At 44.1% G+C, this 13049-nt stretch overlaps 2 protein-coding genes across 2 annotated transcripts in view; one reads left to right on the top strand and one right to left on the bottom strand.

Annotated features, from left to right (window-relative positions):
* Positions 1 to 2290: 2290 nt before the first annotated feature.
* On the bottom strand, positions 2291 to 13026 carry BTD (biotinidase). Its single transcript, XM_070729325.1, has 4 exons — positions 12868 to 13026; positions 5599 to 5809; positions 4275 to 4424; positions 2291 to 3525 (listed from the first exon to the last, which is right to left on the bottom strand). The coding sequence occupies exons 1-4, from the start codon at positions 12894 to 12896 to the stop codon at positions 2350 to 2352; spliced, it is 1566 nt and encodes a 521-aa protein (XP_070585426.1). The 5' UTR covers positions 12897 to 13026; the 3' UTR covers positions 2291 to 2349.
* The window catches only part of HACL1 (2-hydroxyacyl-CoA lyase 1), a 37963-nt gene continuing 37666 nt past the window's right edge, over positions 12753 to 13049 (top strand). Inside the window, exon 1 of the mRNA XM_070729323.1 lies at positions 12753 to 12990. Coding sequence (XP_070585424.1) covers positions 12907 to 12990 — 84 coding nt within the window. The 5' untranslated portion in view covers positions 12753 to 12906. The remainder of the gene's footprint in view (positions 12991 to 13049) is intronic.

Here is a 13049-nt window from a genome sequence, read left to right as displayed (position 1 = left end):
ACAGAAAAGAATGGAAGAAATTGGGGAGGAGAAGTTTTGATATGCTATTTTAGAGTGTGTAAGTTAATTAATTAATTACATCACTTCCAGAATTTAACGGAAGAAGCGCTTTAGTCAAAGTGAAATCAAGCCAAAATGGCGATTATGTCTTCGCTTTCTAAGTTTTCTAATTGCATGATTTACTTCGTAATCAACAGAAACCAGCTCAGAAATAAGAAAATGTTTCTAAGCAGACAGTTAGTTAATTAGAGAGATAAATAACCTTGTATCCAGTCTAAAAGAGTTGACAGTATTTTTCTCCGTAACGGAACTGTAATTTACGAGGATTGAAGTGGAATAAATAAAAGAAGTGTTATTCGTTTGAAAATTAACCTCTGAAGCTCTTATTATTAACAGTCAGCTGATTCCATCCTGATTCAGAACAGTTTGCCTGTCTGTAGTCTGACTGAGTCTCTGGTGACAGCATGGAACAAGGGGGCTCTGGACCGTATTGTGCCTTTGCGGCGTCTCCGAGGTAGTAGACCCTGGAGATCTCCTTGGTTCACTGAGGAACTCCAGGGGATGAAATGCCAGAAGAGACGCCTAGAACAAGCATGGAGGGACAGTAATTCTGAGTCTGATCGAGCATGGGTAAGAGCCGACATTAGGACTTACCTTGTGGTGATAGAGGCGGCAAAGTCACCGTATGTTACTACCCTTATTGTGTTTGCAGATTCTTGCCCAGCCACCCTGTTTAGGGCAACCTGCTCTCTCCTGAATAGGGAGGCAGCAGTGGAGCCCTTGCAGGCTGAGGAATTTATTCAGTTTCTTGCAGATAAAGTCACTCAGATTCAGAATGATCTTGACTCCAATTGGGCAATTCAGACCAAGGTGACAGGGTCAGGTCTTAGTTCCATCATTTGGGAAGAGTTTGACCTGGTAACCCCTGAGGAAGTGGACAAGGCCATGGGAGCTGCGAGTCCCTCCACCTGCTTACTGGACCTGTGCTCCTCCTGGCTGGTTTCGGCCAGTCGGGAGATGACACGTGGCTGGATCCAGGCATTGATTAATGCTTCCTTGAGGGAGGAGTCATTCCCAAAGCCTTTGAAGGAGGCGGTTGTGTGACCCCCTCCTCAAGAAACCATCCCTGGATCCAGCCAAATTGAAGAACTATCGGCCAGTCTCCAAACTGCCCTTTTTGGATAAGGTTGTTGGAAAGGTGCTGGCACTCCAGCTCCGATGGTCCTTGGATGAAGCTGATTATCAGTCTGGTTTCAGGACTGGTCACAGCACAGAAACCACTTTGGTCGCGCTGATGGATGATCTCTGGCGGGCCTGGGATAGGAGACATTCCTCTATCCTGGTGTTCCTCGATCTCTCAGCGGTCTTCGATATCATCGATCTTATATCATCAGCTCCCGTCTTGATTATTGCAATGCACTCTACATGGGGCTACCTTTGAAAAGTGCTTGGAGACTGCAAATAGTCCAGAATGCAGCCGCGAGAACTCTCAGGGGTATACCTCGGTATACCCATATAATACCTGTGCTCTGTGAGCTGCCCTGGCTTCCTATTAGTCTCTGGGCATAATTCAAGGTGTTGGTTATTACCTATAAAGCCCTATATGGCTCAGGGTCAGACTATTTATGGGACCTCTTCCTGCCATATAACTCCCAGAGACCAATAAGATCACACAGAGTTGGCCTTCTCCAGGTCCCATCGACTAAACAATGCAGGTTGGCGGGACCGTGGGGGAGAGCCTTTTCTGTGGCTGCCCCGGCTCTATGGAACCAACTACCCCCCAATGTCTATACTGTTCCCACCCTACTGGCCTTCCGCAAGGCCATAAAGATCTAGCTTTGCCGGCAGACTTGGGGCCCCTGAAATGTATATTTTTCATGACCAAACTATGTGAATGGTGTGTATGCAAATGATTATGACTGTTTTTTTTATATAAATGTTTTTTTTAATAGGTTTAGATGTTATATTCGACTTATTTTTATTGCTTGTATCTTTTTGTATTGTATTATATTATTTTGTAAGCCATCCTGAATCCTTCGGGATTGGACGGCATAGAAGATAAACAAACAAACAAACAAACAAACAAACAAACAAACAGATAAATAAATATTTCCAACTTTGTGCATATACAAACCTAGCTGCTGTAATTATATTTATGTAAAAATGTTTCTTCTTTATCAAAGATATCTGGTAAAATATTTGGGTCTTAATTTCTGATAATTGTATGGGCCAGACAGAATGGTATGTTCCGTGTACTGTATTTGTGTAATAAAAGTCCAAAGACTTTCAATAATCACAACAAAGAATATTTATTGGGTTCTTGCAATAATGTTCTTGAGGTATCAAAAATTATTTTTTGTCCCTCTCATACCAACGTCCATATAGGCCAGCTGTTATTAAACCAGAGGATCCTCCCATTTTGTACATGACATAAGATTGTTTTTCCCAGCCCAAATAGTCAGAAAAATCTAGAGTGACCCCAGATCTTAGCAACAGAGGAAAGATAAAAGGAGTACTGAAATTTCCTTGGAGCTGAAAATCTATCAATCCAGAAGCTTCTGTGATTTCTTGCCCACAGGTAGAATAGTTAAGTCCACCACATTTCACTAATACACAGGCTTGAACATAGTATGTTCCATGCACTGTATGCAAATCATCAAAAACTCCTAAAACATAAAGTTCATTTGTTTTTTCTAATTGCTTATAGATTAAATTACAACAAAGTGTATTGGAACAAACTTCTATATTTCCTTCTGCATGTAGTATGGGCATTAAGGTAAAATTATCATACATCATTATTCCATAAAATACAGGTAAAAATTCTTGGTATGGCTTTTCTTCTATTTTACAGTCAGTTTCTTGATATTTATGGCATATCTGTTTCTCTATATAAACATTCAAAGAACTCTTTTGACTACTGTGGGACATTGCATTGTTTTCCATATTAGTTTCATGATCTGGTGTAATAACTGGGATTTCTACAACTATAAGTTTCCCATTACTGCTTTGCATATCATAATAAGTGAAAGATTTTGATGGTGTATATATACCACTGCCTGTCATGCCCAAGTCAGGATGATGGATATTTGCTGCCAAAAGATTTATTTTAAAAGCAGTTGCAAAAGCTTGCTGAAATTCTACAGCAGACAAAAGTGGAAGTTGATTCATCCATGCAGTAGGATATGCAACCTGTGTTATATTGTATTGCTTTATAAGGGTTACAGCTGGTTCATAAAATAGAATATCAAAGCAAGTAAATATTCCAAATCTGCCTGCAAAAGGTGTATCAAAAACTGTATAATCAATCTCTGGTGGAGTATTAAAGGCATACTCAAAGTATAGGTTTTGTTTTCTGTATCCCGCTATGAGTGTGCCATTATCATTAAATACTACATTGGTATTAAACTGATACCTTCCATCTGGTGGACAATGGAAATCACTTTGCATGCAGGGCTCTTTAGTTCCCAAATTTACAACTAAAAAGATTTGATTTTTCAACGCCATACAGCTGAGTTGATGAAGAACCTATAAAAGCAAAAGGATTTTAAAATACTAATTTGGAATTTTATATTACATAAAAAAGAAAAGCACTGAGCTACAGTATTGTGTTAACTGACTTACTGTATTTTTTGCATTATAAGACACATCTAGCTTTTGGGAATGAAAATAAGAAAAAAAATCTACCTTTGTCTCCCAGCAATTTGCCTCCTTTTAGAAAACAGGCTTAATAGCCTGGTAAGCTTCAGCATAGCCTGATTTAGCATGAGCAGCTGATTGATGGTTGGATCTACCTCCTGGATAGGCAGTGGCAGTGATCCCCACCACCTGGAATAGGCTGAAAATAGGGCATATGGAGGCTGAAAACAGGATGCATGGAGGTCAAAAATGGGGCATGTGGAAGTGGTGATAGGAAGCAGTGGTGATGGGTGGCAATGATTCCCTGCAGCCTGAAATGGCTGATGGGCAGTATTCCAGGAGGCAGATCCAACTAACAATTAGTTGCTTATGCTAAATCAAGCTGTGCTGAAGCTGACTAGGCTGTCTGCTGCAAGGAGGCAAATTGTTGGGAGGCAGAAGCCGGCAAGTGGAAGCCAGCAGTTGTGCAGGGTTTTGACAACATTCGCTGAATAAGATGCAGACTTTTTCACCCACTTTTGGGGGTGGGGAAAAATGTGTCTTATACACTGAAAAATATGGTACAATTTTAGCTTTTAAATGATATTTATTTGGAAGAGTGTATTAAGACAATAGAGGAAAGACATTAAAGAAATTACCTCAGTGTCTTTGAATAAGTAAAATTCTTTGCATGGATTCCATGTGAAAGAGTCCAGATTTGGAATGAAATCCAGATAAGGATAAATGGATGCCCTTGTGAAGTTGAAACCCTGAATTCCATCTTCAGGAAAGATAATTATTTGGGCCCCCTAATAATAACAAAAAAATATTTATCAGCCAATGGCTAATAGTTAAACAAAATGATTTCTTTATTAAATAGCTATGATTTAAGGTATATACAGTGGTACCTCTACTGAATATTTCTAGATAAGAACCGGGTGTTAAAGATTTTTTTGCCTCCTCTTAAGAACCATTTTCTACTTAAGAACTCGAGCCCAGAAAAATTTCCCAGGAAATTTGAGAGCAGCACAAAGGCCCGGCCAGTTTCCTGCCATTCCCCCTTTAATCCTGGCCATCTCGGGCTTTTCTGGGTTGCCAGAGGAGCCTTTCGGTGGTGCTTAAGGAGGCTTTGGTAGCCCAGAGCGAACAGAGCATTTTCCTTTCTCTGGACGCTTGGAGAGGGAATAAACCACTTCGCTGTGGTGACTCCCTCGTGCTGCCTCCCATACACCTGAGGTTGCCTCCCGGAGTGTCTGGGCGCAGAAAGGCAAAAGGGGGCGCTTTGCCTTGGCCAGATCAACTCGGCTTCAGGCAAATCAAGGAGTCACCACAGTGAAGGAAAGGCACCGGGTACAAAGTGAGCAAGAGGAGAGGGGAGCCCTTCAGCATAGGAAGGAAGAGGTAGCAGATAGCAGCAGCAGCAGCCACTGGTCAAAGGAGCGGGAAGTTTCCCCATCTTGCCCGCCTGGGTTTCTCTCTCTGGCGCAGCGTATGGGAGGCAGCCTTGCACCGGGTGTATGGGAGGTGCATGCTCCTCCTTGCCATCTTAGAGTCTCTCTTTTTTTTTAAGCCTTAAAGTTTTGGAATTTTTTAATTCACCTCACCTCACCTTCTTCCTTTGACAGCGACTGTCCTCCTCCTCCTCTTCTTCCTCCTCCTCCCACCCAAATTCCAAACTTTTATTTCTTTCCTAATGGGTTTGTACGCATTATTTGCTTTTACATTGATTCCTATGGGAAAAATTGCTTCTACTTAAGAATGTTTCTACTTAAGAACCTGGTCACGGAACGAATTAAGTTTTTAAGTAGAGGTACCACTGTAATTACATTTATTAAAAACTAATTTCATTATTATGGACAAATACACCAATCTGTTCACTGTTATTGAGTTTTGTGCCAGGTTAGTGTTGCAATAAACTATTTTCAACTGTCTTCCAATAATAGTTAAATTTTATATTAAAAGTAGCAAAGACTAATATTCTACCTGTTTTGCTGCATTAATTACTTGCTCCTCATAAATGTCTAGATTCCTCTTCATAAATTGTAATGCAGTTTGTCGATCAATGATAGCTGCTGGATTGGGATTCAGGATGGCATGATGTTCATAGACAGCAGCAACATAATGTTTTCCTCTTTGAATATCTACAGAAAGAACTTGATGACCAAGAACAAACAGGATGACACTTGCCATGAACCTAAAATGAAAGCAGATGAATCATGATCATGACCAAAAACATCCTAGATCCATAATGTTGAAACCTTTGAACTTGCGATATCAAAAATTCAGAAATTACTTAACATGACTCTGCGGGAGTGTCAACCTCTTTCCTCCAAGTCAAAAGAAAAACAATTCATAATGAAGAGTCACACAAGATTGTGATGATGATTGATTGATTGATTGATTGGATTTGTATGCCACCCCTCTCCAAATACTTGGGGCAGCTCACAACATTATAAAAAACAGTATACATTATAAAAAACAGTATACAGTATCAAAAACCTAAAATCCAATTAATATAACTAACTACTCTAAAAACCCATTAAAAATCATTCATTCACATTCAGACAATAAGCATGCATTATATTTGTCGGCCAAAAACTAGGTTCTAGTGACCCCAAGCTGGGTGACATAGATGGGTTTTCAAGTTCTTACAGAAGGCAAGGAGAGTGGGGGCAGTGCAAATCTCTGAGGGGAGCTGATTCCAGAGAGCCAGAACCCCCACAGAGAAGGCTCTTCCCCTAGGCCCCGCCAAACGACATTGTCTAGTTAACGGGACCTGGAGAACGCCGACTCTGTTGGACCTGACCAGTCGCCGGGACTCATGTGGCAGGAGGCGGTCCCGCAAGTAAGCTGGTCCAGTGCCATGTAGGGCTTTATAGTCACTACCAACACTTTGAATTGTGTTCGGAAACCAATCAGCAGCCATTGCAGTCTACAGAGTGCTGGGGAAACATGGGCATGCCTTGGAAGGCCCATGACTGCTCACGTGGCCGCATTCTGCACAATTTGCAGTTTCTGAACTCCATGTAGAGAGCATTGCTCTAGTTGAGCCTAGAGGTGATAAGGGCATGAGTGACTATGAGTAGAGACTCACTGTCTAAATAGGGCCGCAACTGATGCACCAGGCAAACCTGGGCAAAGGCCCCCGTCGCCATAGCCAAAAGATGGTGTTCCAAAGTCAGCTGTGGATCGAGGAGAATGCCCAAATTGTGTACTCTCTCTGAGGGGGTCAAAAATTCCCCCCAGAATGATGGACAGACAGGTGGCAGAACCCATAGTCACTCTGTGTTGTCGGGGTTGAGTCTGAGTCTGTTAACATCCATCCAGATCCTAACAGTTTCCAGACACCAGCACATTATTTCCACTGCTTCCACTACTTCACTGAGTGGACACGGTTTGGAAATGGATAGCTGAATATCATCAACATACTGATAACAACTCACCCCATGCCCCCAGATGGTCTCACCCAGCAGTTTCATTTAGATATTAAACAGCAGGCGGGAGAGGATTGATCCCTGAGGAACCCTACAAGGGAGGAACCTAGGAGTCGACCTCTGATCCCCTGCTAACCCCAACTGCGAGCAACTGGAGAAGTAGGAGGTGAACCACTGTAGAATGGTGCCTCCAACTCCCAGCCCCTCCAGCCAGTGCAGAAGGATAACATGGTCGATGGTATTGAAAGCCACTGAGAGGTCAAGATGCACCAGGATAGAGGATAAACCCCTTATCGTGGGCCTGCCAGAGATAATCTGTCAGTGCGACCAAAGCAGTTTCTGTGCTGTAGGCAGGACTGAATCCTGACTGTTAAGAAAATCAGCTTCATACAAGGACAGTTGGAGCTGGAGCGACACCACCTTCTCAACAACCTTCCCAATAAATATGTCTCTCCTCTCTGCTGGCAGTAGTACCCGGCAGACACCTGACCTGTTTCAGAACCTCATTATCCTTTCCTAAATTTATATCACGTACAATTGAATAGCCAACGAGAAGGTGGCTTCTCTTTTTGGATAACTTGCTGCTCTTGTGTGACTGATGTGTAATACATGATTTAAACTTTCCAGTTTCAAAGATAAGGTCTTCATATTGGATTACGATCCCCTGCTTAACGTTATCACAACTTTTTCCCACAGGAATCAATTTAAAAGCAAATAATGCATGCAAATTCATTAGGAAAGAAATAAAAGCTCGGAATTTGAGTGGGAGGAGGAGGAGGAAGAAGAGGAGGACAGTCGCTTCCAAAGGAAGAGGGTGAAGTGAGTGGAATAAAAAAAATCCAAAACTTTAAGGCTTAAAAAAAAAAGAGGGATACTCCCATACACCCGGCGTGAAGCTGCCTCCCATACACTGCGCCAGAAAAGGCTGAGATGTCCGGAATTAAAGGTGTATGGGAGGCAGCGAGAGAGAGTCACCACAGCAAAGTGGTTTATTCCCTCTCCAAGTGCCCAGAGAAGGGAAAATGCTCCGTTTGTTCTGGACTGCCAAAGCTTCCTTAAGCGCTATCCAAAGGCTCCTCTGGCAGCCCAGAAAAGGCCGAGATGGCCGGGATTAAAGGGGAATGGCAAGAAACTGGCTGGGCCTTCATGCCACTCTCAAATTTCCTTTTTTTTCTCTCTCCCCCTTTCCCCCCCTCCTTAAATAGATTTTGGCACTATTATAGATTTTGAATCTGATATTTCATTGAACTCTTGAATTTGTGCTAGCACCTTTTATGAACTATATTTTGATAAATTGAACTTTTATTACAATCTGCATAATACTGAACATTACCACTGAAGTTAATATACAGTGATCCCTTGATTTTCGCGGGTTCAAACTTCGCGAAACGCTATATCACGTTTTTTCAAAAAATATTAATTAAAAAATACTCCGCGGTTTTTTTTCTATACCACGTTTTTTCCCACCTGATAACGTCATACGTCATCACCAAGAGTCACTTCTCTCTCTCTTTCTCTCTCTTTCCTGTCATTCTCTGCTTCAATCATTTTCTCATTTCTCTTTTTTCTCCCTTTTTCTATCATTTTTCTCTCTCTACTTTCCACTCTCCCCCCTCTTGCTCTCTCTCTCTTTCTCCCTCTCCCTCTCTGTGAGAACGCCTGCCCCCACCTCTCTTGCAGCCCCCTCGCTGATAGCTGGGACGAAAGTGCTCTCAGCTAAGGGACTGTGAGAGGGGCGAGGCAGGCATTCTCAAAGCGCTCAGAGTGGCTACCAGCTGAATGAGGAGGATGAGAAGCCGTAGCCGCCAGCGCTGCTGCAGGAGGACCCGTGTCCGAAGAAAGCCGGTGAGAGGGGTGGATCGGGCGGTAACGGCGAGGGGGCCGGAGGCGCTGGGGGGGCGGGGGCAGCCGACATTCAAAGCAATCTTTGCCGGCCTCCGCACTTTTGTCGCTCCCTGCCCTAATTTCAAGCCCGGCTCCTTGCGCTGCCTTGAAAAAGGGTGCGTGGGGATAGTTTTTGGCTGTCCATAACCAAAAATGGTGTTTTTACTTCCGCACCGCTACTTCGCGGAAAATCGACTTTCGCGGGAGGTCTTGGAACGTAACCCCCGCGAAAATCGAGGGAACACTGTATTTGAAATCAATATACATATTTATATTTTGGATTTATTAGTGAAATATTGAAAAAATTAATTTGATCTAAAAATCAATCCTGACCAATTTTGATATTAACTATTGATATTATTTGAGTGCTTTTATAGAATGTTTTCATAGACTCTACTAGATTGTACAGTAATACCTTGTACCTAAGGTATTACAGTAATACCTTGTACCTAAATTGGTTCTGGGACAAGGTTCATACGGTGAAAAGTTCGCAAGAAGAAACAATGTTTCCCATAGGAATCAATGTTAAAGTGAATAATGCATGCAAGCCCAAAACTCAGAAACCCAGAAGCCGGGACCTCAATGCCGAAGGAGGCTTGAGCCTCCCAGTCCTTCCTGACCCTCCTGCACATCGCTCTCGTCTGGAAGGATCCCCCATAGTAGGCTGGCAGAACTGTCTCCCGAGCCCTCTTGCCTGGTGCAAGGCAAAGCGCTGGGGTGGGGGGTGTCAGGCCAGCCCTCCTGCCTCCCCCCCAGTCAAAAACCCAAAGCCTCACTGCCGCAGCAGCTGCTGCGGCAGGCTTAAGTCTCCAGGTCCTCCCCGCCCCTCGCCTGTGGCTGGCAGAACTGCCTCCCAAGTTGCGAAGTAGTTCCCCCCGCAGGGTGGTGGACGGACAGATGGAATTGTCCTTGGAAGGCAAGACCCACAGCCACTCCGTTTTGTCTGGGTTGAGTTTGAGTTTGTTGACACCCATCCAGGCCCCAACAGCCTCCAGGCACCGGCACATCACTTCCACTGCTTCGTTGACTGGACATGGGGTGGAGATATATAACTGGGTATCATCGGCATATTGATGATACCTCACTCCATGCCCTTGGATGATCTCACCCAGCGGTTTCATGTAGATATTGAATAGCATGGGGGAGAGGACTGACCTCTGAGGTACCCCACAAGGGAGAGACCTAGAGGTCGACCCCTGACCCCCCACTAACACCGACTGCGACCGACCGGAGAGGTAGGAGGAGAAGCACTGGAGAACAATGCCTCCCACTCCCAGCCCCTCCAGCCAGCGCAGAAGGATACCATGGTCGATGGTATCGAAAGCCGCTGAGAGGTCAAGAAGCACCAGGACAGAGGACAAGCCCCTGTCCCAGGCCCACCAGAGATCATCCATCAACATGACCAAAGCAGTTTCCGTGCTGTAGCCGGGCCTGAATCCAGACTATTGAGGACCTAGATAATCGGCTTCTTCCAAGGACCGCTAGAGTTGGAGCGCCACCACCTTCTCAAAAACCTTCCCCATAAAGGGAAGGTTGGAGACTGGATGATAGTTATTAAGCACGGCTGGGTCCAGGAAAGGCTTCTTGAGCAGGGGGCGCACAAGTACCTCCTTATAAGGGGCCAGAAAGGAGCCCCTCCCCAAGGAGGCATTGACAATCTCCTGGACCCAGCTCTGTGTCACCTCTCGGCTAGCCGAAACCAACCAAGAGGGACACAGATCCAGAAGACAGGTGGCGGAACTCACAGCTCCAATGGCCTTGTCCGCTTCATCAGGTGTCACCAAGTCAAACTCCTCCCAGACAGATGAACAAAGAAGTTTAGCCCCAGTAACCTCGACTGACTCATTGTCAGCCGATACTGCTATGCAATTGGAGTCGATGTCCGCCCGGATCTGAGCGACTTTATCAGCGAAAAATGAGTTAATTTCCTCGGCACTACCCTGCAAGGGCTCCCCAGCTCCCCCTTGATTTAGAAGGGAGCAGGTCACCTTAAACAGAGTGGCCGGGTGGGATTCTGCTGATGCAATCAAGGCGTCATGGTACGCGCATCTTGCTGCCTTGAGCGCCACTTTGTAGGTCTTAACAAAAGTTCTTACAAGTGTTTGATCGGATTTGGACTTACTCTTCCTCCATCGCTTCTCTAGACGTCTCTTCTGGCGTTTCAACTCCCGGAGCTCCTCGTTGAACCATGGAGCTCTATGGGGTCTAGTGCCAGAGAGGTCGCAATGGCGCAATTCGGTCAAGAGCCTCCGCTGCAGCCTTGTTCCAGGCCTCAGCAAGAAACTCTGCTGTGCTATGGATGAGTGAATCTGGTAAAACCCCAAGCGCCATGTGAAAGCCCTCAGGATCCATCAGGCATCTGGGGTGGAACCTCCTAATCGGTTCCGCCTCCCTGCGGGGGAGGATTAGAGCCAGGAAATCAAGCCGCAGTAGAAAATGGTCTGACCATGACAAAGACAATGCTTCTAAGCCCCTTAGTCTCAGACCATTACTCAATTGCTCCGAGAGGAATACCATGTCAGGGGTGTGTGTGTCCACCCTCATGAGTCAGACCCTGAACTACTTGAGTCAGGTCCATGGCTATTATGGTGGCCACGAACTCCTGTGCCAATCCAGAGGAACCACCGAGTGACAGCAGATTGAAGTCCCCCAGGACAATGACTTCAGCAATTGAGTTATCGAAGCGTGGAACTCAGTAGTGTCAGCCTCTAACCCCCAACTTTTTTCCATTAGGCTACCCATGATTGACCTCTCCAGATTCCTAAGAGGCCAGTAAGGGGCGTGCATAAGTGCACTAGTGTGCCTTCTGTCCCCTGTCCAATTGCCTCTCCTTTATCTCCTTTATCTTTTCTTCCTTTCATATATCTTCTCCTCTATTTTTATATCTTTTCTTCTATCCTTTTCTTTATATATATATTACTACTTGTCTATTCTCTTCAATGTGTATTGTGTATTGGACAAAATAAATAAATAAATACATAAAAATTTAAAAAAATTAAAAATACTTGGAGTTATATTTTGTTGTTTAAGTATTCCCTTTATTTTTTTGAGCAGTATAAAGAGCCGGAGTGGTGCAGTTGTTAGAGTGCAGCACTGCAGGCTACTTCAGCTAACTGCTAGCTGTAGTTCAGTAGCTCAAATCTCACCACTGGGTCAAGGTTCATTCAGCCTTCCATCCTTCTGAGGTGGGTAAAATGAAGATCCAGATTGTTGGGGGCAATATGCTGATTCTGTAAACTGCTTAGAGGGGGCTATAAATGCACTTTGAAGCAGTATAAAAGTCTAAATGCCATTGCTATATGTTACTCTGAATTTCTTAAATATGGTACAAGGAGAGTCTGCAATACCCGTTTTGTTTATTTACAAATTTACCAAATGTACAAATATAGGCTGTTCTCATACACCACACTGACTGGCACCATGCTTCCACAGCAAATGGGTTGAGTCAATTTATCATTTAGGAAAAAATAAGTCAAATTAATATACTAATATATATTACTAATATTAATATATATATACAGTATTTGGTTCAATGTTGTAGTGCTTAAGAAAGTCAGAAAACAGGTTTTCACTGGGAAGTACACCTTCTTTACTGTCACATATTTCAAGCACACTGCATTGCACAATCTTTGCTTTTAACCTCTTCCACAGATCCCTGAATTTAAAAACCTTGCACCTCCTCTTCATCTTCTCAACAGATTGGCAAATAATGAAGGCAAGGGGGCAGGTACAAGTGGCCAATCAGAAAGTTCTATCTGACACGTCCTCATATCACGTGACTAGCCATCAACTTCAGAGAGAGCTGCTTGCGATCTCTGGGCTGCACCGTTTCACAAGAATCCGTATAAAACCACGCCCACCAGTTGTTCAATGGCTGGCTTTTTTTCCCAAGCTTTGGACTAGATTTTTCCCATTGGTCGAGGAAAAAACCTACCTCAACGGTGCTATCGTCCTTGTCTCCATTGCTCGGAAGATGGCCTCGCAAAATTTAGTACGGGTGGAGGAAGATGAAGTTGTCAGCGGAGCTCAGCTCATCGTGGAGTCCCTAAAGATACAAGTAAGAGCGCTGGCTGACTCCTCCCCTGCATGGAACAAAACTTTTAGCTGGTGGAATTT

Source organism: Erythrolamprus reginae, chromosome Z (genome assembly GCF_031021105.1).
Source record: "Erythrolamprus reginae isolate rEryReg1 chromosome Z, rEryReg1.hap1, whole genome shotgun sequence".
Lineage (NCBI taxonomy): Eukaryota > Metazoa > Chordata > Lepidosauria > Squamata > Dipsadidae > Erythrolamprus > Erythrolamprus reginae.
This window is presented reverse-complemented; position numbering and strand designations above follow the sequence as displayed.

Coding starts and splice junctions, on each gene's coding strand:
- BTD (XM_070729325.1), bottom strand. CDS start 12,896: ATGGAGACAAGGACGATAGCACCGTTGAG. Junction 5,810..12,867: donor AGGACGATAGCACCGTTGAG/GTAGGTTTTTTC, acceptor CTTTCATTTTAG/GTTCATGGCAAGTGTCATCC. Junction 3,526..4,274: donor ACTTATTCAAAGACACTGAG/GTAATTTCTTTA, acceptor TTGCTTTTATAG/GTTCTTCATCAACTCAGCTG.